Below are 25,063 nucleotides of genomic sequence, written 5' to 3'. Positions count from 1 at the left end.
CCGTTACAGCTCTGGCTGGAGGGCTGGGCAGGCAGCAGGCACAGGCTGGGCAGTGATGCGCAGACAGACTGAGCCGTTTCCCTCATTCTGACAGAGCTCCTTGTTCAGTGTCAGCAGACAGCGACTCGCTGCCCTTGTCACCTGGCAGCCGCCTCCTCCCCGTGCCCTGCTCTGCCCGTGTGGGAGGCCCCAGGCTGTCTGTGATGCCGCGTCGTCCTCGGGGCTGGGATTCTGCCCTTGGTGAGGGTGCAGGGCCCCGGCTGGAGAGTCACCCAGCTCGCCTGCCAGGGAGCCGGGGCAGGACTCGCAGGGGCAGTGCCACCCTCAGGGAAGCTGATCTCATTTTTTAAGGCCTGGATTAGTTTATTTGCCTGGGGTGGGCGAAGCACTGAGAGCATCACGGGCACAAAATGTGACTCAACCTGCCCTGTGTGAACGTCTGCTGCAAAAAATCCCAAAAGTGAATGGGCCCGTTGTGTGCTGGGCCCCATGTTCTGAGCACGTGGGAGAGAGGCCTGAAGCGAGGCCTGGCCCTGGATTGTGGGGCTGCAGGTCGGGTCTGAGGAGCAGCAGCAGATCGGGGCGGGGGCAGGGAGAGCAGGGGGTGCAGGAGAAGCAGCACTCCCACTCCGAATGCAGTTAGTCCAGGTGTTAGCGCTTCGCCAGGCTGAATCGTGGGATCTCGGCTGACTAATGATCATGTTCATAGTTTGTATTTAGCCAGCACCTTTTCTCCAAGGCCCTAGCCTGGTTCTACACATAAACCGTTAGACCAGCCAAGTGTAGGCCTTGCTTCATGCACCCCTGAAATGCAGCCGCCTCTGGGGTGGGATGCAGCGTCTTTAACAGCTGAACCCGCAGGGGGATTTAGGGGAGCCGGTTGGAACTGGGCCAGGACAGCGGGTTCACGTCCCAACTGTTATTCCATGGAACTGGCCAGTGCCCCCCTCCCGGGGTTTCCTGTCTCGTCTCCAGCAGTCCCCCCCACCCCCCCAACACACACACACTCCCCAGACCTAGGGGAAGAGCTGCCCCTCCTGAATGACCAGAGCCGCTTGCTGCAGCACAGCCCTGGCGCTGGGTGCTCCCTCCCTTCCCCCCAGGGCTCGGCTGTCCCTGCCAGGGGGTGGGGCACCCTAGTGACCCCCGCCCCAGGTGGGAAGGCAGTACCTGTCTGCTCGCAGGGGCGGATGCTGGACAGGGAGCTCTCTGTTTGGTTCAGCTTCTCTTTAATTTCTCTCTTCTCCTCCTGTACCCTCGCCAGCTCCTCCTTCGTGCCCTCTAATGCGGCCTCCCGCTGTCGCAGCTGCTCCTGGGTGCCGTTCATCTCCAGCTGCATCCGCTCCAGCTCCTCCCTGGCCTGCCCCAGCTCCTGCCTGGCCTGCTCCAGCTCCCTCGCCGTCTGCGCCAGGGTCGCCCCCTTGGTGCTGACTTGCTGGGAGAGGCGGCTGCTCTCTGCCTCGTGCGCTCGGGACGCCTGCTGCAGATGCTGGGAAACCTGCCAGTCTGCAGGGGACAGACAGCGTGAGCCTGGGCCGGACGCAGGGACGCACAAGCTCCAGCACAGGCCAACGGGCACGTGCCAGCAGGTGCCAGCAGGGGAGGGCAGGGCCGGGAGGGCGACTCGAGAACTGGGCTCACTCATCCACCCCTGCAGGGCCCCAGGGGGACGGGGACCCTCCTGACCGTGGAGAACAGCCCTGTAATGCCAGAGCCTCCAGCAGCGGGACGGAGACTCAGGAACGCTGGGCCGGGGCTGTTCAAACAGCTGGGAGGCGAGTGGGGGCTACAGCCAGCAGGCAGCCTCCGAACCCACCGCGAGGGGCACCGGGTGCCGGCCAGCGAGGGGCCGAGCACAGCAGCCTTTCCTGGCCCTGCCAGGCAGCCGGCCGTGCCATACAGCCCTTTGGCCAGCAGAGCCGGCACCCCCACCCCCAGTGCGATGACTGGCCCCAGCAACGTCTGTGCCAGTGGGCGGGTGCCAGGCGGGCGGCAGGTAGGGGGCTCAAGTAACAGGGCCCCACCCCACCCCCCCATGGGTCCCACCCCAGAGAGAACTCCCTGACAGGCCCCCCCATGGCTCCCTTGTGACAGGGCCTCCCTGACTGCCCCGAGACAGGGACCCCCACATCTCCCTGGTAACAGGGCTCCCACCTGCCCCAGGACAGGCCCTCCCCATATCCCTGGTATCAGGACCCCTGCTTGCCCCAGGACGGGCCCCCCGTGGCTCCCCAGATGGATCCGTGTTGGTGCTGGGGAGGTTTCCTGAGCTGCAGCCTGAACTCTCCTTTGTGGCGGGTAGGGGGCCCAAATAACAGGGCCCCACTCCTGTCCCCATGGGCCCCTCCCCAGAGAGGATTCCCTGACAGGGCCCCCCATGGCTCCCAATGACAGCCCCCCTGCGCCTGCCCCGGGACAGGGCCCCCCACATCTCCCTGGTAACAGGCCCCCCCTGTGGCTCCCTAGCTGGATCCGTGTTGCTGCTGGGGAGGTTTCCTGAGCTGCAGCCTGAACTCTCCTTTGCTCGGGTTCACCCCCCCCACACACTGCGCCCTGAGCCCCCCTCACTCTCCGTGGGGTCCCCAGCCCCCCACATCATCACTCCCCACACGCAGCCCCCTCCCGCTCTCCCCGGCCGGCGTGGCGTTGGCGGGTGCCCACAGCCCGGGTCCCCTACTCACAGCGAACCCCCAGGCCGATGGTGGTGGCCAGGAGGAAGAGGCAGGTCCCCAGCAGGCCGAGGGGCAGGTATCGCGTGCTCCACCCGGGCTCTGCGGGAGAGAACCGGCTGCGTTAACGAGGGGAGCCCTGGGCACCAGCTCCTCCCCCTTCCCCCGAGAGGGCAACGGGCCTGGGACCCAACCCCCCGGCCAGCTCCCCCCTCAGGGTACCCAGGCAATGGGGCTCGGCCCCCCAGGAGGGCAGTGGGAGCCAGGGGAGAGATCCCAGTGCCGTGGGGCCTGCAGGGACACAGCCCAGGCTTAGGCCACCGGCTCCAGTTCCCCCACAGTGCGTGGCTGGCAGCCTGGTAAGAACGAGGGGGGATTTGATAGCAGCCTTCAACTACCTGAAGGGGGTTCCAAAGAGGATGGAGCTCGGCTGTTCTCAGTGATAGCAGATGGCAGAACAAGGAGTAATGGTCTCAAGTTGCAGTGGGGGAGGTCTAGGCTGGATATTAGGAAACACTTTTTCACCAGGAGGGTGGTGAAGCACTGGAATGGGTTACCTAGGGAGGTGGTGGAATCTCCTTCCTTAGAGGTTTTCAAGGTCAGGCTTGAGATGGCATGGCCAGCCCAGCTGCTGGAGTGCAGTGGAGGGCCCCAGGGCAGGTCTGGGCTAACCCCAGACGCTGGGTCATTCCCACCTGATCCCTGAGCCGGCCGGGCGTGAACCCCACAGACAGCAGATCCCCAGCAGCCCCCCAAGCCCATCTCTGGGCTCAGGCCAGGTATCAACCCCCACCTGGGGCCTGTCCCAGCCTCCTGGGGACACGGGCCAGTTCGCTCTAGAGCCCGTCCCTGCCCATGAGGTCTGTTCTCCCTCACTCGGAGCCTGATGGGGGCCGTGTCGGAGGGGGCTGTGTGGGGGTCTGAGCCCCTGTGGGCGGCTCCCTGCCCCTCATGTGGGCTCTCCTCACACACGCCCCACCAGCCGCTGGATTTCCGCTCTGTGGCCAGGCCAGCCTGCTGCAGCACTGGGCCCGGGGCCTGGTCCCTGGCTGGCTACACTGGGCGCTCGCAGCTCCACTCAGAGCCAGGCGAGCGGTAGGGCCCCTCCGAGTGGCAGGGGAGGCAGCTCCAGCCGGGACCCCCCCAAAGGAGGCTCCAGCGAGCGTCGGGCGCAGCAGCTCCGTAGGGCTCCACGCCCCAGGGCGGTTACGCAGGGGCTCTGCAGCCAGCGGGGACACAGGACACAGCCCTTATGATCATATATGGCAATTCGCTACCAGGCCGCTCGTGTGCAGGTGTCTGCGGGTGTAGCTCATGTACCTGTTATAGACGTCAGTTCATTGCCATGACACTGTGGTGGTGGGTTGTCCCTGTGGTCAGAGTTTCCCCTTAAACCCGCTATTTCCAGCTCCCCAGTACCTGGCGTTTCCGCTGGGCTGTTCATAGGCTCACTGCTGAAGCTAACGTCTTACAGGAGACGGGCCCGCAGGCTCCTCGTGTTACTGCTGACTATAACAACAGTGTGACGGTATTAACATACACTGTAACCATATAGATCACTCACTGTTGCAACCACTGCTATATATTTGCAGCAAATATCTGGTTTCCCATGTTTAAGCAGGATGAATTCAAACTGGAACAGGTTCAGAGACGGGGAAATAGGATGATCTGAGGAATGGAAAACCTGTCTTATGAAAGGAGACTCAAAGAGCTTGGCTTGTTTAGCCTAACCAAAAGAAGGCTGAGGGGAGATACGATTGCTCTCTATAAATATATCAGAGGAATAAATACCAGGGAGGGAGAGGAATTATTTAAGCTCAGTACCAGTGTGGACACAAGAACAAATGGATATAAACTGGACACTAGGAAGTTTAGACTTGAAACTAGACGAAGGTTTCTAACCATTAGAGGAGTGAAGTTCTGGAACAGCCTTCTGTGACGTTATTGATATAAACTGGGACCATATAGAACATGGTTGCAACCAAGGTCCTGCAGTGGCACCAAATCTTATGTAAAGGGGATCAAATAAGGTGTCTAAGACCAGGTTCTGGGTTGCTGGTTATGATTATGCTGTCTGTATGTCTGTGTATCATTTTGTAGTTGAAGTATAAGTATTGGCTCTATACTGTCTGTATTTCAACTTTGTGCTGTGCTTCTGGGTGACACCCCAGACAAGCTGGTGTTTGTTCTGCCCAGCCTGCTTGATGGCCCATTAAGAACCATCAGCTACACAATTGACCCATGGAGAGGAGGCAGACACACCTTGTGACTCAGCAAAGTGCAGGGACTTGCCCATGTGACTCCAAACTCCATTTTGCTGTAATTTTCCACAGCAAGAACAAAGAGATTCTTACACCTGGAAGAGCCTATATAAGGCTGATGCCTCATCTCCATCTTGTCTTCAATCCTGCTTCTTACCTCTGGAGGGACTTTGCTACAAACTGAAGCTCTACACAAGGGACTGATGACCCATCCCAGCGGGAGATGTTCTCCAGAGACTTGATTTGAACCTGCAGTTTACTCCATCACTGCTACAAGCCTGAACTAAGAACTTTGCCATCACTGTATGGAATTGATTCCATTTAACCAATTCTAGCTCTCATCTCTACCTTTTTCCCTTTATGAATAAACCTTTAGATTTTAGTTTCTAAAGGATTGGCAACAGCGTGATTTGTGGGTAAGATCTGATGTGTATATTGACCTGGGTCTGGGGCTTGATTCTTTGGGAGCGAGAGAACCATTTTCTTTTATTGGGGTGTTGGTTTTCTTAACCATTCATCCCAGGACAAGTGGGACTGGTGGTGATACTGGGAGACTAGAGTGTCTAAGGAAATTGCTTGTGTGACTTATGGTTAGCCAGTGGGGTGAGACCGAAGTCCTCTTTGTCTGGCTGGTTTGGTTTGCCTTAGAGGTGGAAAAACCCCAGCCTAGGGCTGTGACTGCCCTGTTTAAGCAATTGGTCCTGATTTGGCACTCTCAGTTGGGTCCCGCCAGAATCAGTCCGTCACAGTGGCGTAGTCGTGCTTGGATCCACAGAACCAGGTCAATTAAGCTTTGGGTCAGAACCCCACGCTAGCCAAATTCGAATTTTGGTTTTGAGAGTTTGATTGGTTAAAGAGCTGCTGCAATGGCTGAGCAGAGAGCTTATGGGGGACTTGGCAAAAAAGCCCTGGAAAATTTGTGTTCACAAAAGGGGAGAAGCTTTAGAAAGAAAGCTACAAAGGAAGAATTCAGAAATCTGTTAATGGCCAGTGATCAGGGGGCAAGAGCGCAGCCCTTACCTGAGGATGCACAAAAAATTAGAGGGCAAAAGGCAACAGATAAACTGCAACTTGAGCGTGAATGGAATCTAACAGATCTTCGCTTGCTGGAGAAGCAAAAAATAGCTGAATTAGAGAAAGAAGCTGATAAAAGAAAGAAGGAAGTTGATGAGAGAAAGAAGGAGGCTGATGAGAGAGAAGAGAGAGCTCGTAAGGGGCGTCTGCTGGCTGCTGAACAGGAGACTCACAAGATGCAACAGGAGACGGCCAAACTTCAGCTCCAAGTAATGGAAGAGCAGAGAAAGTCATCACCCCCTGATACTCCACTTACCCACCACTGCAAGAAAAGCTGGTGTGACGTTATGAGTGTGATATAATATCCCATTGAAAGGTGACAGGGCCAGAAAGAGTTAATCAACTCACCTCACCGACTGACCTGACCCATGGGTGAACCTTGAGGACGGGTTAGGAAGATATGTAAATGAATAGAGCTTTGAAATGCAAGTCTGCATTGGTGGAGGTAGAAGGGAAGATGTTTGCTCAGGTCTTGTGATGTCAGCAAACAAGTTTTGTCTATTGCTATAGTTTTAATTCAAAGATCAAAAAAAGGAATATTAACATTTATGATGATACTTGAGTGAAATAGTATTATTGTCTGTGTGTCTCTTTGAAGGTTGTGCTAACCTGTATCTGAACTCTTTAATGGATAAATTACTCTGTGCTAATTGCCAGGATGTTTGGGAGAAGGAGTTAAGCCTATTGTTTTCTCAGGCCGAAAGGCTGCTGGAAATGTATAAGAACCCTGGGACACGATCCTTCTTCATCTCAGATCTGCTTTAGGTTTCAAGAGGGGGGAACCTTAAGCCATAAGGATTGAGATCCCCAGTCATTGACTGGAGCCACCCTGAATATGGACATTGGACTATAACCTATGGACTATTTCTAAAAGGACTTTTGGCAACTACAAGCTCATCTCTGCTGTGTATCTGAACCTCAAGAATTGAATTCAAGTCTGTCTGTATATTGATCTTTTAACCAACACTCTCTCTCTTTTCTTTTTTAATAAATTTTAGCTTAGTTAATAAGAATTGGCTATAGCGTGTATTTTGGGTAAGATCTAAGTTATAATTGAACCTGGGTATGTGGCTGATCCTTTGGGATTGGAAGAACCTTTTCTTTTATATGATGAAGTAAGATTTTTAGGAATCATCATCATATCTGACAGGTGTGTCTGGACGGAGGCCTGAGGCTGGGCACTTTAAGGGAACTGCGTGGTTTGGACTTCTAAGTGACCAGTGAGGTACTAGAGAAGCTGTTTTGTGCTGGCTGGTAAATCTAAGCATTGGAATAACCACCAGCATTTGGGGTTTGTCTGCCCTGTTCTGTTTGCAGTTCACCCTGATTGAGTGACCTCAGCTGGCTCCCATGGGCAGCACCATCACAGCTGGGAAAGGATGTGTCCCGTCTACAACGATACTGAGGATATAGAGGAGTTTCTGGGTACCTTTGAGCGCCTCTGCAATCTGTACCAGATCCCCGATGAGCAGCAAATACCTGTCCTGCTGACCAGACTGACTGGAAAAGCCAGGGAGGTATTTAATGAATTGGAGGAACAAGAAGCCTTGGATTATGGGCGGTTTAAAGATTCTGTGTTAAGTCGGTTCAAGGTTACTCCTGATTCTTACAGAGTTAAGTTTAGAAAGTTTAAGATGTCTCATGACTGCACTTTTGTAGAATGTGCTCATAAGCTGATGGGTTTTGTTAAAAAGTGGGTTATGGGAGCAAAGGCACATGGGAGTTTTGAAAAGCTGCTGGATTTGATAACTTTGGAACAGTTCTTAGACATTGTGCCTGGCCATATGAGAGCAGCTGTGTGTGATAGGGACCCTGAGTCAGTCCTACGGGCTGCAGAGATTGTGGATGCCCATACCCAAAACAGGGCTCGAGAAGGGTATAGACCCCTGGGGAGAAAAAATCACCATTCTCCCCAGTTCAAGAGGAGGGAAGGTTTTAAAGGTAAACCTGGCCCTGACTCTTCTCGAGGAGCTCATGGGGGCCCAGAGGGTAGGAACTCTCACCCCAGGCATAAACAGGTGACCTGCTATCACTGTGGTGTGCTTGGCCACATGAGACCAGATTGCCTGACCCTGAAGTGCAGCCCAAAACCAGCAACCCCAAATGCCACAGCAAATGCTAATCCCGTTGTTATAAACTCACAGGCAAGCCACATACAGCCTGGCGCTGGGGCCCTGTGTGCAAATGCTGTTTCCGTGGTCTCTCACGAATTGGACCTTAAAACACCTATTAAAGGTAAATATGGGAACCACACTGCAGAGTTTATTAGCAGTGCAGCAGTGACCGGAGCGAGGTGTGTGTCCGGGAGGGCCACTGCAGAGTTTATTAGCAGTGCAGCAGTGACCGGAGTGAGGTGTGTGTCCGGGAGGGACACTGCAGAGTTTATTAGCAGTGCAGCAGTGACCGGAGTGAGGTGTGTGTCCGGGAGGGACACTGCAGAGTTTATTAGCAGTGCAGCAGTGACCGGAGCGAGGTGTATGGCATGGAGGGACACTGCAGCAGACATTACTCTGGTTAAAGCGAGTCTGGTCAGGGAGGAAGATTATTGGCCAGATGAAAGTGTAACTGTTGTAGCCCTATCTGAGTATTTTGTCAGGGTGCCTTTGGCTAAAATCCACCTAAAATGGAAGGGATTTGAGGGCACCATGGCTGTGGGAGTAAAAGACACAATCCCTAAGGATTTTATGATTGGGAATGATATTAAAGCTATAATCAGTCAAGTTAACACAAACCAGGCACAGGAGAGGATTAATCCTAAAGTTGTGTCTATGGAGGGTGTTTCCAAAAGTTTGTCTTTGGAAAGTAGCTGTTTGGCCGTGAATGAAGTTTCTGAATGTCTGTCTAATGTCTCAGAAGTGAATCTGGAATTAGATCAAGCGAAGGGAGAGGAGAACAAGGAGATTTTGGAGGAGCCTGGGCAGCCTTGTGAGCTGATGGCTTTGTCTGGTCAGCGGTGTGGGAAGGGAGGGATAGTGGAAGATGAGTGTCCCTGTCCCTTACCTGTGTCCTGTGTGGAGAAATGTGACAGTGAAGGGAATGTGCCTGTGTCTGTCAGGGGTATTGACTTGCCTATGGAGGAAGCTACCTCGATCTCCAAGCAGTTGTCTGTGAACAGCCCTGTGTGCTGGGACAAGGGAAATGAGATCCCAAGCTGTGTGTCTGGGGAAGGAGAATGTGTCTCCGGATCAGAGGCGTAGCGAGCGCCCTCCGTACCCTCCGACCGGAGGGGGCCCCGCAAGGAAGGGGGCCCCTAAAAGTGGCAAAAAAAATGTAAGGTATAACTAGGGAAGTGACATTTATTGACGCTATTGCACAATCCATGTCGGTTTTACTGACAAAACCGTGAAGTCATTATGATACATCATAATGCTATTGGCTACATCAGTTGTCTGTCGGTCAGTTTCGAATTTTAGTTGGACCCATTCAAAGAATATGTATTTGCGTTCATAATGGCGGTCGGCGGATAAATGTTATTAATTTAGTTGTTTAATTTTTTATCGTTTCCAACGCAGAAGCGTGCTTTGTGATGTCTAAGAGAACGTATAAGAGCGGAGCTAGTAAACGAAAGGCAGCAAAAGATGCCGAGAAGGCACTTGAGAAAATTCCAAAGTTGTCAACGTATTTTGCGCTGCAATCTAACATACAGGTACAGGCACATGAAACGGACAGCGCTAGCAGCGACGAATCGTATCCAGAAGTGCTTCAAGTGAGGTCGAAAGTGAAGCCAGTTGTTCTACCAAACAAACTGTGACAGATATTCCAGCTGCTGCCGGGAAAGAAGTATCTGAATCTGAACCACTGACTGATGATCCAGGAGACTGGCCGTCTATAATATCGGACAGGCAAGTGTGTGACATTGTTGCACGTGGCCCACCGCAGCAGAATGAAAGTTACGAATTTCCATTTAACGAGGAAAGACGGAGGTTCACAAGTACTCATTTCTATCGAACCATGGCAAATGGCGAGAAAATAAGACATTCATGGTTAATGTACTCAGTTCAGAAAGATGCCATTTTTTGTTTTTGTTGTAAATTATTTGGCACTGGAGACGTGGTGGAACATCTGCTTGGAAAGCACTGTCAAAAAGACTTCAGCAGCATGAAACAGGCAAAGGTCATCAAGACTGTATGGTGAAATGGTTTGACCTTCGGTCAGGCATAGTAAACCGTGCATCTATTGACCAACTCGAATTGCAGGCTTTTCTGAAAGAAAGAGATTTCTGGAGAAATGTTGTCAAACACATGGTTGATGTCGTTATTTTCTTGTCCGAAAGAAACTTGGCATTTCGAGGAAGTAATGAAAAGCTCGGCGATCCTTCGAATGGCAACTTTTTGGGACTGTTTGAATTGCTTGCAAAGTATGATACTGTCCTCAGCGAACTTTTACAGAGGATTAAGAAGGCAGAGACACATGTTCAGTACCTCAGTCCACAGATCCAAAACGAGCTGATTCAACTTGTTGCCAGTAACATTCAAAAGGCCAACAAAGCGCAGCTTAAAAAAGCAAAATATTATTCAGTTATTTTGGACTGTACTCCCGACATGTCACATGAAGAACAGATGTCTGTGGTGTTACGCTTTGTTGAATGCAACGGTGAAGATGGTGTCAATATTTGTGAAGCGTTTGTTGGTTTTCTTAATGTTCATGATACAACTGGCGAGGGCTTATTGGAAGCGTTTCTTGAAAAGGCAAACAACTTAAGAATAGACATTGCTGACATGAGAGGCCAAGCTTATGATAACGGTGCAAATATGAGAGGAAAGAATAAAGGAGTTCAAGCCCGCATGCTAGAAATAAATGATCGTGCCTTGTATGCACCATGTGGAGCTCACACTTGGAATCTTGTGATCTCAGATGCGGCAAAGTCATCGAAATATGCCGTTGACTTTTTCGGTCTGATTAACAGAATATACGTTATCTTTTCTTCGTCACCTTCACGTTGGGATATACTTCAAGAACATATGTCAATATCTGTTAAAGGGTTATCGGACACTCGTTGGGAGTCGAGAATTGATGCTGTGAAGCCATTGTGTTATCACCTTGAAGAATTGTGCAATGCTTTGTCATCTTTGGGAGAATATGCGCTCGAAAAGAAAGATGGCAATACAGCAACAGAAGCCGGTGCGCTTTTAGACCATGTTACTACGTGGCCTTTTGTTCTGACTGTGTACACGTGGTACGATATACTATTTCACGTCAATAAAACCAGCAAATTAATTCAGTCACCAGATGTGTCAATTGACGTACTGCAGGCAGAAGTTGGTGCTACAATGAAGTTTTTGGAAGACTATCGAAATACAGGATATAACTCTGTGGTGACAAATGCATGTGAAATAGCAGAGCATATGGGTATTGAGCAGGTGTTTCCAGAAACCAGGGTGCGACGTAAGAAGAGAATGTTTGATTACGAATGTGCTGATGATTCAAATCGCAGTTCTTTCTTGTTCTCACTGATCAGGCCATATCTTCTGTTTCGTCGCAATTTGACCAACTCGTGGAGTGGTATACGTTGTTTGGATTTCTGTACAACACTAACAGCCTGAAGCAGTGTCACAGAGAAAATGAACTGGAGAATCACAGCAAAAATTTTGAAAGAAAAATGGGAGACATTGATGCCAACGAACTCATAATGGAATTGAATCATTTTATTTATGTCATCGAGAAAGAGAGAGGACTTGTCACGGCAAACAATTTTTTAACGTACATATACAAGAACAGCCTTCAGGAGATATATCCGAATCTTTACATTTGCATCAGAATTCTTCTGACCACTCCAGATCTCTGGACTATGACGCATTGATTAACCAATTTGCGGAGAACAAGGCTCGAAAGAAGCGCTTTGCGTAAATACGGCATACATGTATACTGTAGGCCTATGTATACATAATATGAACCCTGTATATTGTATAAAATAAATACTGCATTCCAGTTTCTGCATTGTAAGGGGCCCCGGACATATGTTCGGAGGGGGCCACGTTCTTTGTTGCTACGGCCCTGCTCCGGATCTTCTGTGTCTGTGGAGCAGACAGAAGGTGCCTTTCAGCCTGTGATGATTGAGGGTGATTCAGTTGTCTCGAAGTTGGTTGTAAATACAGCTAAAGCCCAGGAAGGGAATGGTCCTAAGTTTGTGTCTGCTGGGGAGAATGGCACTGTGACTAGGGTGCATCCAGTTAGTGTCTTAGCAAAATTCCAGAGACCAGTCCGTGAAAGAATTGTAATTAAAAAAAAGGGTCTTTAAATTTTTTAAAATTTTAAACTTAGCATATTTGAAGCTCAATGTACAACTCTTTTTGAATGACTATAATTTAACATAAAACTCTTTTTCCGGTTATTGATAGATCTCATATTTAATATCATGGCGTAAATTGAACACAGCCTGCAAGAATGTTGACATCTATCCCTTTTGGGCATGTTTCAGCTAGTGATGTCATACCCCTTCCGCTCGAGGCTGCGCGAACTGCAGCGGTATGCAGACACCATTCCCGTTATGCGATGTTGAATATAACATATTCACTCAACACGTTCAAACCTGTGGGTCTTTACCATGTGTGTGATAAGCACAACTAAACTAGCTTCGCTCGAAACAATATAAATATTTGTGACAAACAAAATTTGACAAAAATCAGTATTTCTAAATATTGTTACTAAACCTAATCACCATGGATTTGTGGCTAAAAGAAGGAACTTTGAAATGAAAAGCAAGTTCTTCCGGTATTCCAACTGTGGCCGAAATAAACAAGGAAAATATTGTGACACTTCAAAGTGAGGATGAACAATCGCAGTCTTTTGTTGCCGAAAAATCTGTTAGTGCTAGTGAGTTATCCAAGGTGAAAGAATTTTCACCAAAGTATATCAAAAAACAAGAAGAAGCAGGTGTTAAAAGACCGAAACGAAGGTATGATGAATGTTATTTGTCTTTCGGTTTTACGTGTATTGGAAATAAAGATATTCCTGATGCACAGTGTGATGTGTGCAACAAAATACTAGCAAATAGTTCATCGGTTCCTGCTAAACTTCGTAGGCACCTGGAAACCTGCATGCTGAATGCAAAGACAAAGAGATAAGTTTTTTCAAGAGGCAGCGTAACTCACTTGGAAATTGTAAACTTTCCATGATTAAAATTGCTAAAACAGACAAGGAAAGTGCAACAGAGGCATCTTATCGAGTGAGTTACCGTATAGCACTTGCCGGAGAAGCTCGCACTATTGGAGAAACGCTTATCAAGCCTTGCGCGAAAGATACTGTAACGTGCATGTTGAGCGAGCAGTCTGGTAAAAAAATGGATGCCGTACCGTTGTCAAATAATACTATTGCATGCCGTATTAAAGATCTCGCCGATGACATAGAAAAAGAGCTAGTTTGCCGACTGAAAATTTGCCGTGAGTATTCATTGCAGCTAGATGAGTCCACTGACGTTTCAGGACTTGCTGTGCTACTAGTATTTGTCCGATATAGATTTAATAATATTATTGAAGAGGACCTGCTCTTAGGTGAATCTGTGCAAAGCAACATGACTGGAGAAGAAATATTCAACTGCATCAACAATTTTATCAGAAAGCATGAAATTAGTTGGGGAAAACGTATTGCTGTATGTACTGATGGTGCTCGGGCAATGATCGGGACGATGAAGGGAGCTGTAACGTGAATCATAAGTGTGGCACCAGAAAGCATTAAGAGCCTTGGTGTTCTACACAGGTGAGCACTTGCAAAATACCAGCATCTCTGAAAATTAATAATAATAGGAGATATACCAATCTCCTAGAACTGGAAGGGACCTTGAGAGGTTATTGAGTCCAGCCCCCTGCCTTCACTAGCAGGACTAAGTACTGATTTTGCCCCAGATCCCTAAGTGGCCCCCTCAAGGATTGAATGCATGACTTTGGGTTTAGTAGGGCAATGCTCAAACCACTGAGCTATCCCTCCCCCCAAATGTGATTGATGAAGCTGTTGAAATTATCAATTTTGTCAAATCTCGACCACTTCAATCCAGGTTATTTAAAATTTTGTGCGAGGAAATGGGTAGTCAGCACAAAACGCTTCTTTTCCATACAGAAGTGAGGTGGCTATCCAGAGGAAAAGTGCTTGTGAGGCTTTTTGAGCTTCGTAGTGAACTACTGGTATTCTTCACTTCAGATAATTCAGGATGAAAATGTAATGACTGTCTGACAAATTCCTCATGGCTAATGAGACGTGCGTATCTTGCAGATATTTTAGTAAAATTAAATGAAATTAATCTGTCACTGCAAGGAAAGAATGTGACCATTTTTACTACACTGGATAAAATTTCGTCATTAAAAAAGAAACTGGAATTCTGGGCATCTTGTGTAGAACAGAATAACTTCGACTGCTTCTCTACAGGACATGAATTTCTGACTGGAATAAATTCTACAGCCCATGAAGAAGTTTCCAGCACCATTTTACAGCAGTCATGTGACTTGCAGGCCTCTTTATTAGAATATTTTCCTACAACTACTGATGATAATGCTTGGGTTCGAAATCCGTTTGTAATTACAGCCAAACCAGTCCGCTTTACTGCACACGACTATGAAAACCTAATTGACTTAATTTCTGACTCTGATTTGAAACAAAAGTTTAAGGATCTTCCGCTGAATAATTTTTGAAGCAGCCTAATAGAAGAGTACCCTAATGTGGCTAAACGTGCAGTTCGAGTGCTCCTTCCTTTTGCTACAACTTATTTGTGTGAGACTGGATTTTCGTATTATACTGCAACAAAAACCAAATATAGGAATAGACTTGATGCTGCGCCTGACATGAGGATTCAACTTTCTAGCTTTATTCCTAATATTAAGGGAATTTGTGATAGAAAAACGCAGAAACACCAATCCCAATAAATCCAAATTTGTATTTCTGTTTATAAAAATAGATTTTCCTAGTAAAAATCTAATTTGTTTGGTGTTTGTGTTAAAGTAGAACACTGTTTTTAATTTTGACTCTTGCAGTTGATTTTTGTACTATTTTATATGCACTTTCCAATAAGAAATTGTTAGTTCAAGTTATTTTAAAATTGTATTTTTGCTTTGTTTTATAAAATAAAATATATTTGAGCATAAATAACGCAATTTTTTATTTGAAAACCAAACGACTACAAAATAATATGATAAATGTTCCATAATAGGCTAAAAGTGTTCGGTGGCCGAAAAAGTTTGGGAAATGCTGCTCTGAGCAGTTTTCTGTATTTAACCCATTATGCTATTGCGACAAACTGGGACTGTTTCCATAGGCGGCAGGTTCGTATAATTTTTGGTGGGGCCCAAAATGGTGGTGTCTCCCCCCCCCCGTTCTCACCCTGTAAGCTGATATAAAATGAAGCTACAATGCGTCAGCACTACAAGATTACAAGGGTCAATTAAAAGTGGAAAGTCAGAAGCAGCACTTGCCTGCTTTAATATACAGTATTAAATTTTGTTGCACCTGTTGTGACAAAGTGGGAATGTTCTTAATGTTTTCTCTGAATACTGTGTGGGTGCCTCAGTTTCCCCTGCAAAGTGCCAACTGACAGTGTTGGGGACAAAGAGATCAGGTGGCCTCCTTGTCCGGAAGAGACACAGAGGCCAGAGGAGGGAGTGTCAGTTTGGAGCTGGCTGGGGAAATCGGGAGAGGCCCAGAACTTGGGTCTGGGCTCCCCACCCCCCAAGATGGACCTGACTGAGGGGTCCTGTTTTCTGTACCTACAAGCTCTGTTTTAGACTGTGTTCCTGTCATCTAATAAACCTTCTGTTTTACTGTCTGGCTGCTGGCAGCCGAGGACCTGGAGAGCCCCCTGGACCTGCTGCTCTTCAGCCTCATGGTGCCCTGGCCCAGCCCCGGCAGGAGGGAAGGCAAGGATCTCCGGCTGCGGGGCTACCTGCTCAGCACCGACGAACCCAGCCGGCTGCTCACCTCCTCACACACTCCAGGAGCCCCTCGCCGCCATCACAGCCTGGGCTCGGCTCCAGGGGACCCCCTCCCTCCCCGGCTCCTCACACACACTGGGTAGGGCCGCCCAGAGGATTCAGGGGGCCTGGGGCAAAGCAATTTTGGGGGCCCCTTCCATAAAAAAAAGTTGCAATACTATAGTAACATGTATTTGGAAATGTAAAAATAACTAGTGAAAATTAATTTGTAATAATTTGAAAATACACCAAATACATTATTTAAAAACATTAAATGCTTTACTGGTCTGTCTACATTTGCAATTACATAATGGGCTGTTGCTGGGTGATGGTTGGTGCCAATGGGCTGTCACTGCCTGGAGGTGGTGCTGCTGTTGCCCAGGGCTGGGTGGGGAGCTGGGCTCTGGGGGGTGCCTGGCTCACAGGGGCTGGGCTCAGGACTGTGGGGAGATGGGGTCGGAGGTTGTCTGGCTCAGAGGGGCTCGCCTCGGAGCTGGGGTCAGGGCTGTGGGGGGAATGGGTACAGGGGGGTGTCCGGATCAGAGGGGCTCGGCTCGGAGCTGGGGGTCAGGGCTGTGGGGAGAATGGGGTCAGGAGGGTGTTCGGATCAGCGGGGCTGGGCTCGGAGCTGGGGTCAGGGCTGTGGGAGGAATGGGTCCAGGGGGTGTCCGGATCAGAGGGGCTGGGCTCGGAGCTGGGGTCAGGGCTGTGGGGGGAATGGGTACCGGGGATGTCCGGATCAGAGGGGCTGGGCTCGAGCTGGGGTCAGGGCTGTGGGAGGAATGGGTACAGGGGTGTCCAGATCAGAGGGGCTGGGCTCGGAGCTGGGGGTCAGGGCTGTGGGAGGAATGGGTACAGGGGGGTGTCCAGATCAGAGGGCTGGGCTCAGAGCTGGGGTCAGGGCTGTGGGAGGAATGGGTACAGGGGTGTCCGGATCTGTGGGGCTGGGCTGGGTGCTGGGGTCTGGGCTGTGGGGGGAATGGGTACAGGGGTGTCCGGATCAGAGGGGCTGGGCTCAGAGCTGGGGTCAGGGCTGTGAGGGGGATGGGGCCGGGGGTGTGCCCAGGTCCGAGGGGCTGGGCTCGGAGCTGGGGGTCAGGGCTGTGGGAGGATGGGTTTGGGGGGGTGCCCATCTCAGTGGGGCTGGGCTCGGAGCTGGGGGTCAGGGCTGGGCCTGGGGGGGTAATGGGGTCGGGGGGTGCCTGACAACCACCTCCCTGAGTCCCCCAATCCAACCCCCTTCCTGGCCCCTGACCGCCCCTCCCCACAGAACCTGTGCCCCCTCCTGCCCCTGAGTGTCCCGGGACTCCTGCCCCTTAGCCACCCCGGCCCCGGCTGCTCACCCCCGCTCACCGCGCGCCTCGAGAAGCGGCCCTGCACAGCGCTGCAGCCGCATGGCTCCCGGAGGGGGCTGAGCTCTGCCCCGCTCAGAGCCACGTGGGGAGGGGAGGAGCCGCTCGGCCCGGAGCTCCCAGCCCCGCCCCCTCCCCACGCGGCTCTGAGCGGGGCGGAGCTCAGCCCCGCCCCCCCAGCCAAGATGCTGCCGGGCTGTTTAGGACCCGGGGAACAAGCGGAGGAGGAGCGGCCCGTCCTCTGCAGCCAGGCGGGGCCGCGCTACCGGTAAGGCCATCCTCTCCCCAAACGGAGCCGGTAGCGCGGCCCTGCCCGGCTGCAGGGGACGGGCCGCTCCTCGGCTCGCAGCGGCAGGATGAGCTGGGGCCCCAGCTCTAGGCACCAGCTTGTTTTGCTGGTGCCTAGAGCCGCCCCTGCCGGGCGGGGAGGGGGGAAGCTCCAGCCGTGGCGACGGTGGCGGCGGCGGCGGGGGGGGCGCTCCAAGCAGGGGAGAAAACATTGGTGGGGCAGAGCCCCTGCTTGGGAATATTCCTGGGGCTAAAGCCCCAGAGCCCCATATAAGTCGGCGCCTATGATCTGTTTCTTAATGTGGTCTGTGAATGCTGAGTGGGGAGTATTGACCTGGGAAGGTGGCAGGGGAGCTGTGCTGGGACGGGCTGCACTGGGGAAGGGAGGATACCTGAGCCTGGAACCTGAGACCCCAGGAGGGGGGTTGGAGGCCAGGTGACACCTCTGCCGGGACACTGGACAAAGGACACAAAGGCTGGGGGAGGAGCCGGGGGGAGGCTGAGTGAGAGGCTGGGGGGGGGGTTCAGTTTGGAGGTGGCTGGGAAATGGAGGGGAGCCCGACGGGGCTTGGGCTTCCCAACAGGGCTGTGGCCTCCCTGGGCCCCCAGATGGACCTAACTAAAGGGGGTCCTGTTGTCTGTACCGGCAAGACCTGTCTGGGACTGTGTTCCTGTCGTCTAAATAAACCTTCTGCTTTACTGCCTGGCTGAGAGTCACGGTGAATCGCAGGAAGCCGGGGGTGCGGGGCCTTGTGTCTCTCACACTGCGTGACAGCTATGGCCAGGTGGAGGGGGGCGCTAACCTGGTAGGGAAATAGCTGTTTGTCGGTGCATGAAGTGTCTGACTGTCTGTCTAGTGTCTCGGAAGTGAGTCTGGAATTAGCTCAAGTGCAGGACGGTCTCATTGGTCGGGACAATGTTTCTCAGGAGCAGCGTAGCGGGGTACTTGCCCTGCTCCTGAAAAAGGCTGGGTTGATTGGGGAAGCAGCCACAGCTGGGGCCACGCCCCAATCAGGCCACAGCTGGCCCTGTAAAAGGGCGGTGAGCCAGGAGCGGAGTCTGTCTCTCTCTAGGTGTGGAGAGAGAGAAGGACCTGGCTGCCTGGGAGAAAAGGGACCTGCACTGGAGCAGAGCTGGGGAGCTCCAGCCTGGCTACGCCCCAGGCTGAGGCCTTGGTGAAGGCGCAAAGCAGGTACTGGGGTTGCAGAGGTGCCGCCCAGGGTTAGGCAGAGGCAGCAGGTCCAACCCCCCCTTGCCACTGATGAGTGGTTCACAGACTGTGTCTGCCCCAGTGAGCAGGGGCTGGATGGTGACTGGCAGCACCCACTGGGGCAAGGTGGGTTTAGAGGGTTGGGGGTTCCCCCGGGAGGGGAGACCCAGAGTGTGGGGGCACTGCCAGGGGGCAACACCCCAACGTAAAGGATGGATATAAGCTGTTCAGGAAGGACAGGCAGGGCAGAAAAGGTGGGGGAGTTGCATTGTATGTAAGAGAGCAGTATGACTGCTCAGAGCTCCGGTATGAAACTGCAGAAAAACCTGAGAGTCTCTGGATTAAGTTTAGAAGTGTGAGCCACAAGGGTGATGTCGTGGTGGGAGTCTGCTACAGACCACCAGACCAGGGGGATGAGGTGGACGAGGCTTTCTTCCAGCAACTAACAGAAGTTACTAGATCACAGGCCCTGGTTCTCATGGGAGACTTCAATCACCCTGATATCTGCTGGGAGAGCAATACAGCAGTGCACAAACAACCCAGGAAGTTTTTGGAAAGTGTAGGGGACAATTTCGTGATCCAAGTGCTGGAGGAACCAACTAGGGGCAGAGCTCTTCTTGACCTGCTGCTCACAAACCGGGAAGAATTAGTAGGGGAAGCAAAAGTGGATGGGAACCTGGGCACCAGTGACCATGAGATGGTCAAGTTCAGGATCCTGACACAAGGAAGAATGGAGAGCAGCAGAATATGGACCCTGGACTTCAGAAAAGCAGACTGACTCCCTCAGGGAACTGATGGGCAAGGTCCCCTGGGAGAATAACATGACGGGGAAAGGAGTCAAGGAAAGTTGGCTGTATTTTAAAGAATCCTTATTGAGGTTGCAGGAAAAAAACATCCCGATGTGTCGAAAGAATAGTAAATATGGCAGGTGACCAGCTTGGCTTAACAGTGAAATCCTTGCTGATCTTAAACCCAAAAAAGAAGCTTACAAGAAGTGGAAGATTGGACAAATGACCAGGGAGGAGTGTGATGCAGTTGGGACTGTCTATGGGGGGGATGGGAGAGCCGGGGATGACTTTAGGTGAAGGACAGGACCTGAGCCTTAACCTGAGCCAGGTAGGGGGGAGGGGTGTCAGCATCTTTGCCCGGGAAGCTGGACAAAAGAAGGGGCCGGCTGGAGGGAGTTAGTTCAGTTTCAGTTTGGGGATGGGTGGTTGGAATTCAGGGAATCCCAAGCTGGGGTCTAAGCTCCCTGAACCCCCAGAAGGACTTGATCGAGGGGTCCTGGTTGTGCCTACATAAGAACATAAGAAAGGCCGTACCGGGTCAGACCAAAGGTCCATCTAGCCCAGTATCTGTCTACCGACAGTGGCCAATGCCAGGTGCCCCTGAGGGAGTGAACCTAACAGGCAATGATCAAGTGATCTCTCTCCTGCCATCCATCTCCATCCTCTGACGAACAGAGGCTAGGGACACCATTCTTACCCATCCTGGCTAATAGCCATTTATGGACTTAGCCACCATGAATTTATCCAGCCCCCTTTTAAACATTGTTATAGTCCTAGCCTTCACAACCTCCTCAGGCAAGGAGTTCCACAAGTTGACTGTGCGCTGCGTGAAGAAGAACTTCCTTTTATTTGTTTTAAACCTGCTGCCTATTAATTTCATTTGGTGACCCCTAGTTCTTGTATTATGGGAATAAGTAAATAACTTTTCCTTATCCACTGTCTCAACATCACTCATGATTTTATATACCTCTATCATATCCCCCCTTAGTCTCCTCTTTTCCAAACTGAAGAGTCCTAGCCTCTTTAATCTTCCCCAATCTTTCCTACGAGCTCTGCTGTATCCAGTGTTCCTGTTGTCCAATAAACCTTCTGTTTTACTGTCTGGCTGAGAATCACTGTGAGTCCCAGGAAGAGGGGGGCAGGGCCTGACTCCCCCACACTCCGTGACAAGGAGTATAAAAGTATTGCTCAGGCAGGCAGGAGTGAAATCAGGAAGGCCAAATTGCACTTGGAGTTGCAGCTAGCCGGAGATGTTAGGAGTAACAAGAAGGGTTTCTTCAGGTATGTTATCAACAAGAAGAAAGTCAAGGAAAGTGTGGGCCCCTTCCTGAATGAGGGAGGGAACCTAGTGACAGAGGATGTGGAAAAAGCTGAAGTACTCAATGATTTTTTTGCCTCTGTCTTCACAGGAAAGGTGAGCTCCCAGACTGCTGCACTGGGCAGCACAGCATGGGGAGGAGGTGAGCAGCCCTCTGTGGAGAAAGAACAGGTCACGGACTATTTAGAACGGCAGGATGAGCACAAGTCCATGGGGCCGGATGCGCTGCATCCAAGGGTGCTAAAGGAGTTGGCAGATGTGATTGCAGAGCCATTGGCCATTATCTTTGAAAACTCATGGTGATCGGGGGAGGTCCCGGATGACTGGAAAAAGGCTAATGTAGTGCCCATCTTTAAAAAAAGGGAAGGAGGAAGATCCGGGGAACTACAGGCCAGTCAGTCTCACCTCAGTCCCTGGAAAAATCATGGAGCAGGTCCTCAAGGAATCAATTCTGAAGCACTTTGAGGAAAGGAAAGTGATCAGGAACAGTCAGCATGGGTTCACCAAGGGCAAGTCATGCCTGACTAACCTAATTGCCTTCTAAGAGGAGATAACTGGGTCTGTGGATGAGGGGAAAGCAGTGGATGTGTTATTCCTTGACTTTAGCAAAGCTTCTGATACGGTCTCCCAGAGTATTCTTGCCAGCAAGTTAAAGAAGTACGGGCTGGATGAATGAACTATAAGGTGCATAGAAAGCTGGCTAGATCGTTGGGCTAAGCGGGTAGTGATCAATGGCTCCATGTCTAGTTGGCAGCCGGTTTCAAGCGGAGTGACCCAAGGGTCGGTGCTGGGGCCGGTTTTGTTCAATATCTTCATTAACAATCTGGAGGATGGTGTGGACTGCACCCTCAGCAAGTTTGCAGATGACACTAAACTGGGAGGAGTGGTTGATACGCTGGAGGGTAGGGATAGGATACAGAGGGACCTTGTGACGGTGCGGTTCTGGCGGAACCCAGCTGAGAGTGCCAATTCAGGACCAATTGCTCAAACAGGGCAGTCACAGCCCCAGGCTGGGGTTTTTCCACCTCTAAGGCAAACCAAACCAGCCAGACAGAGAGGACTTTGGTCTCACGCCACTGGCTAACCACAAGTCACACAAGCAATTTCCTTAGACACTCCAGTCTCCCAGTATCACCACCAGTGCCACTCGTCCTGCGGATGAATGGTTATGAAAACCAACACCCCAATAAAAGAAAACGGTTCTCTCGATCCCAAAGAATCAAGCCCCAGACCCGGGTCAATCTACACATCAGATCTTACCCACAAATCACGCTGTTGCCAATCCTCTAGAATCTAAAATCTAAAGGTTTATTCATAAAGGGAAAAAGGTAGAGATGAGAGCTAGAATTGGTTAAATGGAATCAATTCCATACAGTAATGGCAAAGTTCTTGGTTCAGGCTTGCAGCAGTGATAGAATAAACTGCAGACAGTACAGAGCCAATATTCATAACTTCAACTACAAAATGATACATGCACCCAGACAGCATAATCCTAACCAGCAACCCCTAACCTGGTCTTAGACACCTTAGATGACCCCCTTTACCTAAGATTTGGTGCCACTACAGGACCTTGGTTGCAACCATGTTCTATATGGTCCCAGATTATATCAATAACAGCCCGGCTTGCTCCCCCCAGGACCCCTGGGCTGGGGTGGGGGGAACAGCCACAGACTCACCTTTGTTCTGCTCTGCCCCTTGCCCCTGCTCCACCTCCCCAGTCTGGGCCAGCCGGACGTTCTCGTAGGTGAGCTCCGCATCATCCTCGTCTGCGGGCACTGCAGGGGGGCAGACAGGAGGGGGCGCTGGTTAGTCTGCAGGCCTGGCTCAGGGCAGGGGCGGCACCACGCAGGGGGCACGTCAGCTCTTACCTGCCTCCTGGGACCTGGAGCCCGTAGTGTTCCCCCGAGGGGCCTTCACGAACCTCAGGTCGGCATAAACGACGCCCTGGGCCATCGGGGAGCCGGCTGTGCCCGCGGGGCTCACTGGGGAGGGGCCAGCTGCGCCCGCGGCGCTGGCTGTGCAGGGACCGGCTCTGCCTGGGGCGCTGGCTGTGCAGGGACCGGCTGTGCCCACGGCGCTGGCAGAGGAGGGACCGGCTGTGCCTGCGGTGCTGGCTGTGCAGGGACCGGCTGTGCCCAGTTGGCGCTGGCAGAGGAGGGACCGGCTGCGCCCGCGGCGCTGGCAGAGGAGGGACCAGCTGTGCCCGCAGCGCTGGCAGAGGAGCTGGCTCACTCGCTCTGTGGCAGGAGAAAAGTGATCTCACAGCTCGCAGGAAGCAGAAGTTTGCATGGGGCTGTGAGCAGCTGGGGCCGGCCAAGTGCACACGGGCTCTCGCCAGCAGCCAACTTCCCTTTTACTGGCTCCAAGCAGAGAAAGTCCCGACCCCTCCCCTGGATCTAATGAACTGACAGGAAAGGCCCCTGGCCCGGGGCTGGAGGGATTCACCCCACGCTCTGTACGGAGATGCCCAGCCTGGGGGAGGCAGAGTCACTCCAGACCCCACCGGGGTTACCGGGCAGGGACCTCTGTGGCTGGGTGACTCTGGGGGAGAGCAGAGCAGCTTGTCTGCTGGCAAGAACTGCAGCATTGATTTCCACCCCTGGCCATGTGCAAGGTGCTGCTCAGACAAGGACGGAGACGCCGTCCTTGCCCTGGGAGCTACGCCCCGGCAGCAGCTCCATGCAGAGGGCAGGGTGCTGGGAAGAGAAGCCTCTGGCCTGGTCTGTGGTTGAAGCTGGAGACTTTGTGAGTCGCTGCCATGGAGGCCTGGGGCCGACACTGACCGTTCTGCCAGCCTGGCTCTGTCGGCTCAGAGCGCGAGGACGTCACCCCGACTGACATCGCCGTGCTGGTGTGACGAAGTGGGGCTGTTCTTAATGTTTCCTCTGAATACTGTGTGGGTGCCTCAGTTTCCCCTGTGCATTTCTTAAGTCTCTAGGTGGCGGGATAAAGGCCAGTGTGCATAAATGGCCGACACTCTGTCTCCTGGCAACTAATGGCCGGGGCCCTTCCCCCCTGCAAGGGGATGCTAAAGGTGGGGGAGAACAAAGAGGTCAGGTGACCTCCTGGCCTGGGAAAGGAACTGAGCAGAGGAGGAGGGGCTGGAGGGGGTTTCAGTTTGGAGCTGGCTGGGAAATGGAGGGGAGCCCAGATGGGGCGTGGGCCTCCCAACGGGGCTCTGGCCTCCCTGGGGGCCCCAGATGGACCTAACTAAAGGGGGTCCTGTTGTCTGTACCGGCAAGACCTGTCTGGGACTGTGTTCCTGTCGTTCAAATAAACCTTCTGTTTTACTGGCTGGCTGAGGGTCACGGTGAATCGCAGGAAGCCGGAGGTGCGGGGCCTTGTCTCCCCCACACTCCGTGACACCTGGACGCAGCACAGGGAGCCCTTAGGGTAGCCCAGAGAACTGAGGGTTGGAGCATCCTCCAGTCTGGCCAGCCCAGAGCCCAGCCACGCTGTAGGGAACCCTTGGGGCAAGCTCTGTCTGATCTCTTCCATCAGACTCCAGGTGAGAGCCCGACTCCTGCCAGCTCTGATCCCCCACCTCCTCCCTCCCCAGTCCTGTTCTCCAGCTGGGGATTGTTCAGTTTCCCTAAGGAGCGGTGGGACAGTCCATATCCCCCTCGGTCAGTGGGTGCTAGGCGCCAATGTCTTGGCGATTGGATCTGCCCGGGTCTTCTCAGATGCTCCACTGATGTGGGGATTAAGGCCCAGACAGCTAGTCCCACCCCATGTCTGTTCACCTGCCCTGAGAGCAAACAGTCCCCTTCCATCCAGCAGGTAATAATGCAGCAGAGAGGGGAAACTGAGGCACACACAGGCTTCATACAATTACAAACTATTCCCAATTTGTCACTGCAGACACTGGCTGGGTGCGTCACTCACTAAACAGTGGACGCGTCTCTCCCAGGCTCTGTCTCAGGTGGGACTCACTGGGCAGAGCTCACAGCACCAAGAGGGGGGCTGGACCGCAGAGACTCAGTCTAGGAGGTGGTGACACCACATGGCTTATTCTGGAGGAAGAGTGAGACCCCCAGGGGGTCTGGCCCACTGACGGGCTCCTTGTCTGCCTGGGCTCTGGCCTGCGTCTGCCTCACAGGGGGACGTTTCTCCCAGGGACACGAGGACCCTCCGTTTTCTCCATTGCTCCCACTTCGCGTTGGCCTTTCTCCTGGCCAGGGCAGCATCACTCCCTAGCCACGTGGCTTCC

At 52.1% G+C, this 25,063-nt stretch overlaps 1 protein-coding gene across 1 annotated transcript in view; it reads right to left on the bottom strand.

Moving 5' to 3' along the window:
• Positions 1-23,154, bottom strand: part of LOC120408197 (B-cell differentiation antigen CD72-like) — a 56,524-nt gene extending 33,370 nt beyond the window's left edge. Inside the window, exons 1-4 of the mRNA XM_039544856.1 lie at positions 22,722-23,154; positions 22,530-22,628; positions 2,682-2,771; positions 1,171-1,506 (exon numbers count right to left, since the gene is read on the bottom strand). Of these exons, the coding sequence (XP_039400790.1) occupies positions 1,171-1,506; positions 2,682-2,771; positions 22,530-22,628; positions 22,722-22,806 (610 nt within the window). The 5' untranslated portion in view covers positions 22,807-23,154. The remainder of the gene's footprint in view (positions 1-1,170; positions 1,507-2,681; positions 2,772-22,529; positions 22,629-22,721) is intronic.
• Positions 23,155-25,063: the final 1,909 nt, after the last annotated feature.

Source organism: Mauremys reevesii, linkage group 6, assembly GCF_016161935.1.
Source record: "Mauremys reevesii isolate NIE-2019 linkage group 6, ASM1616193v1, whole genome shotgun sequence".
NCBI classification, from domain to species: Eukaryota; Metazoa; Chordata; order Testudines; family Geoemydidae; genus Mauremys; species Mauremys reevesii.
Note: the sequence above shows the minus strand (reverse complement) of the source record. Positions and strands in the feature narration are given on the sequence as shown.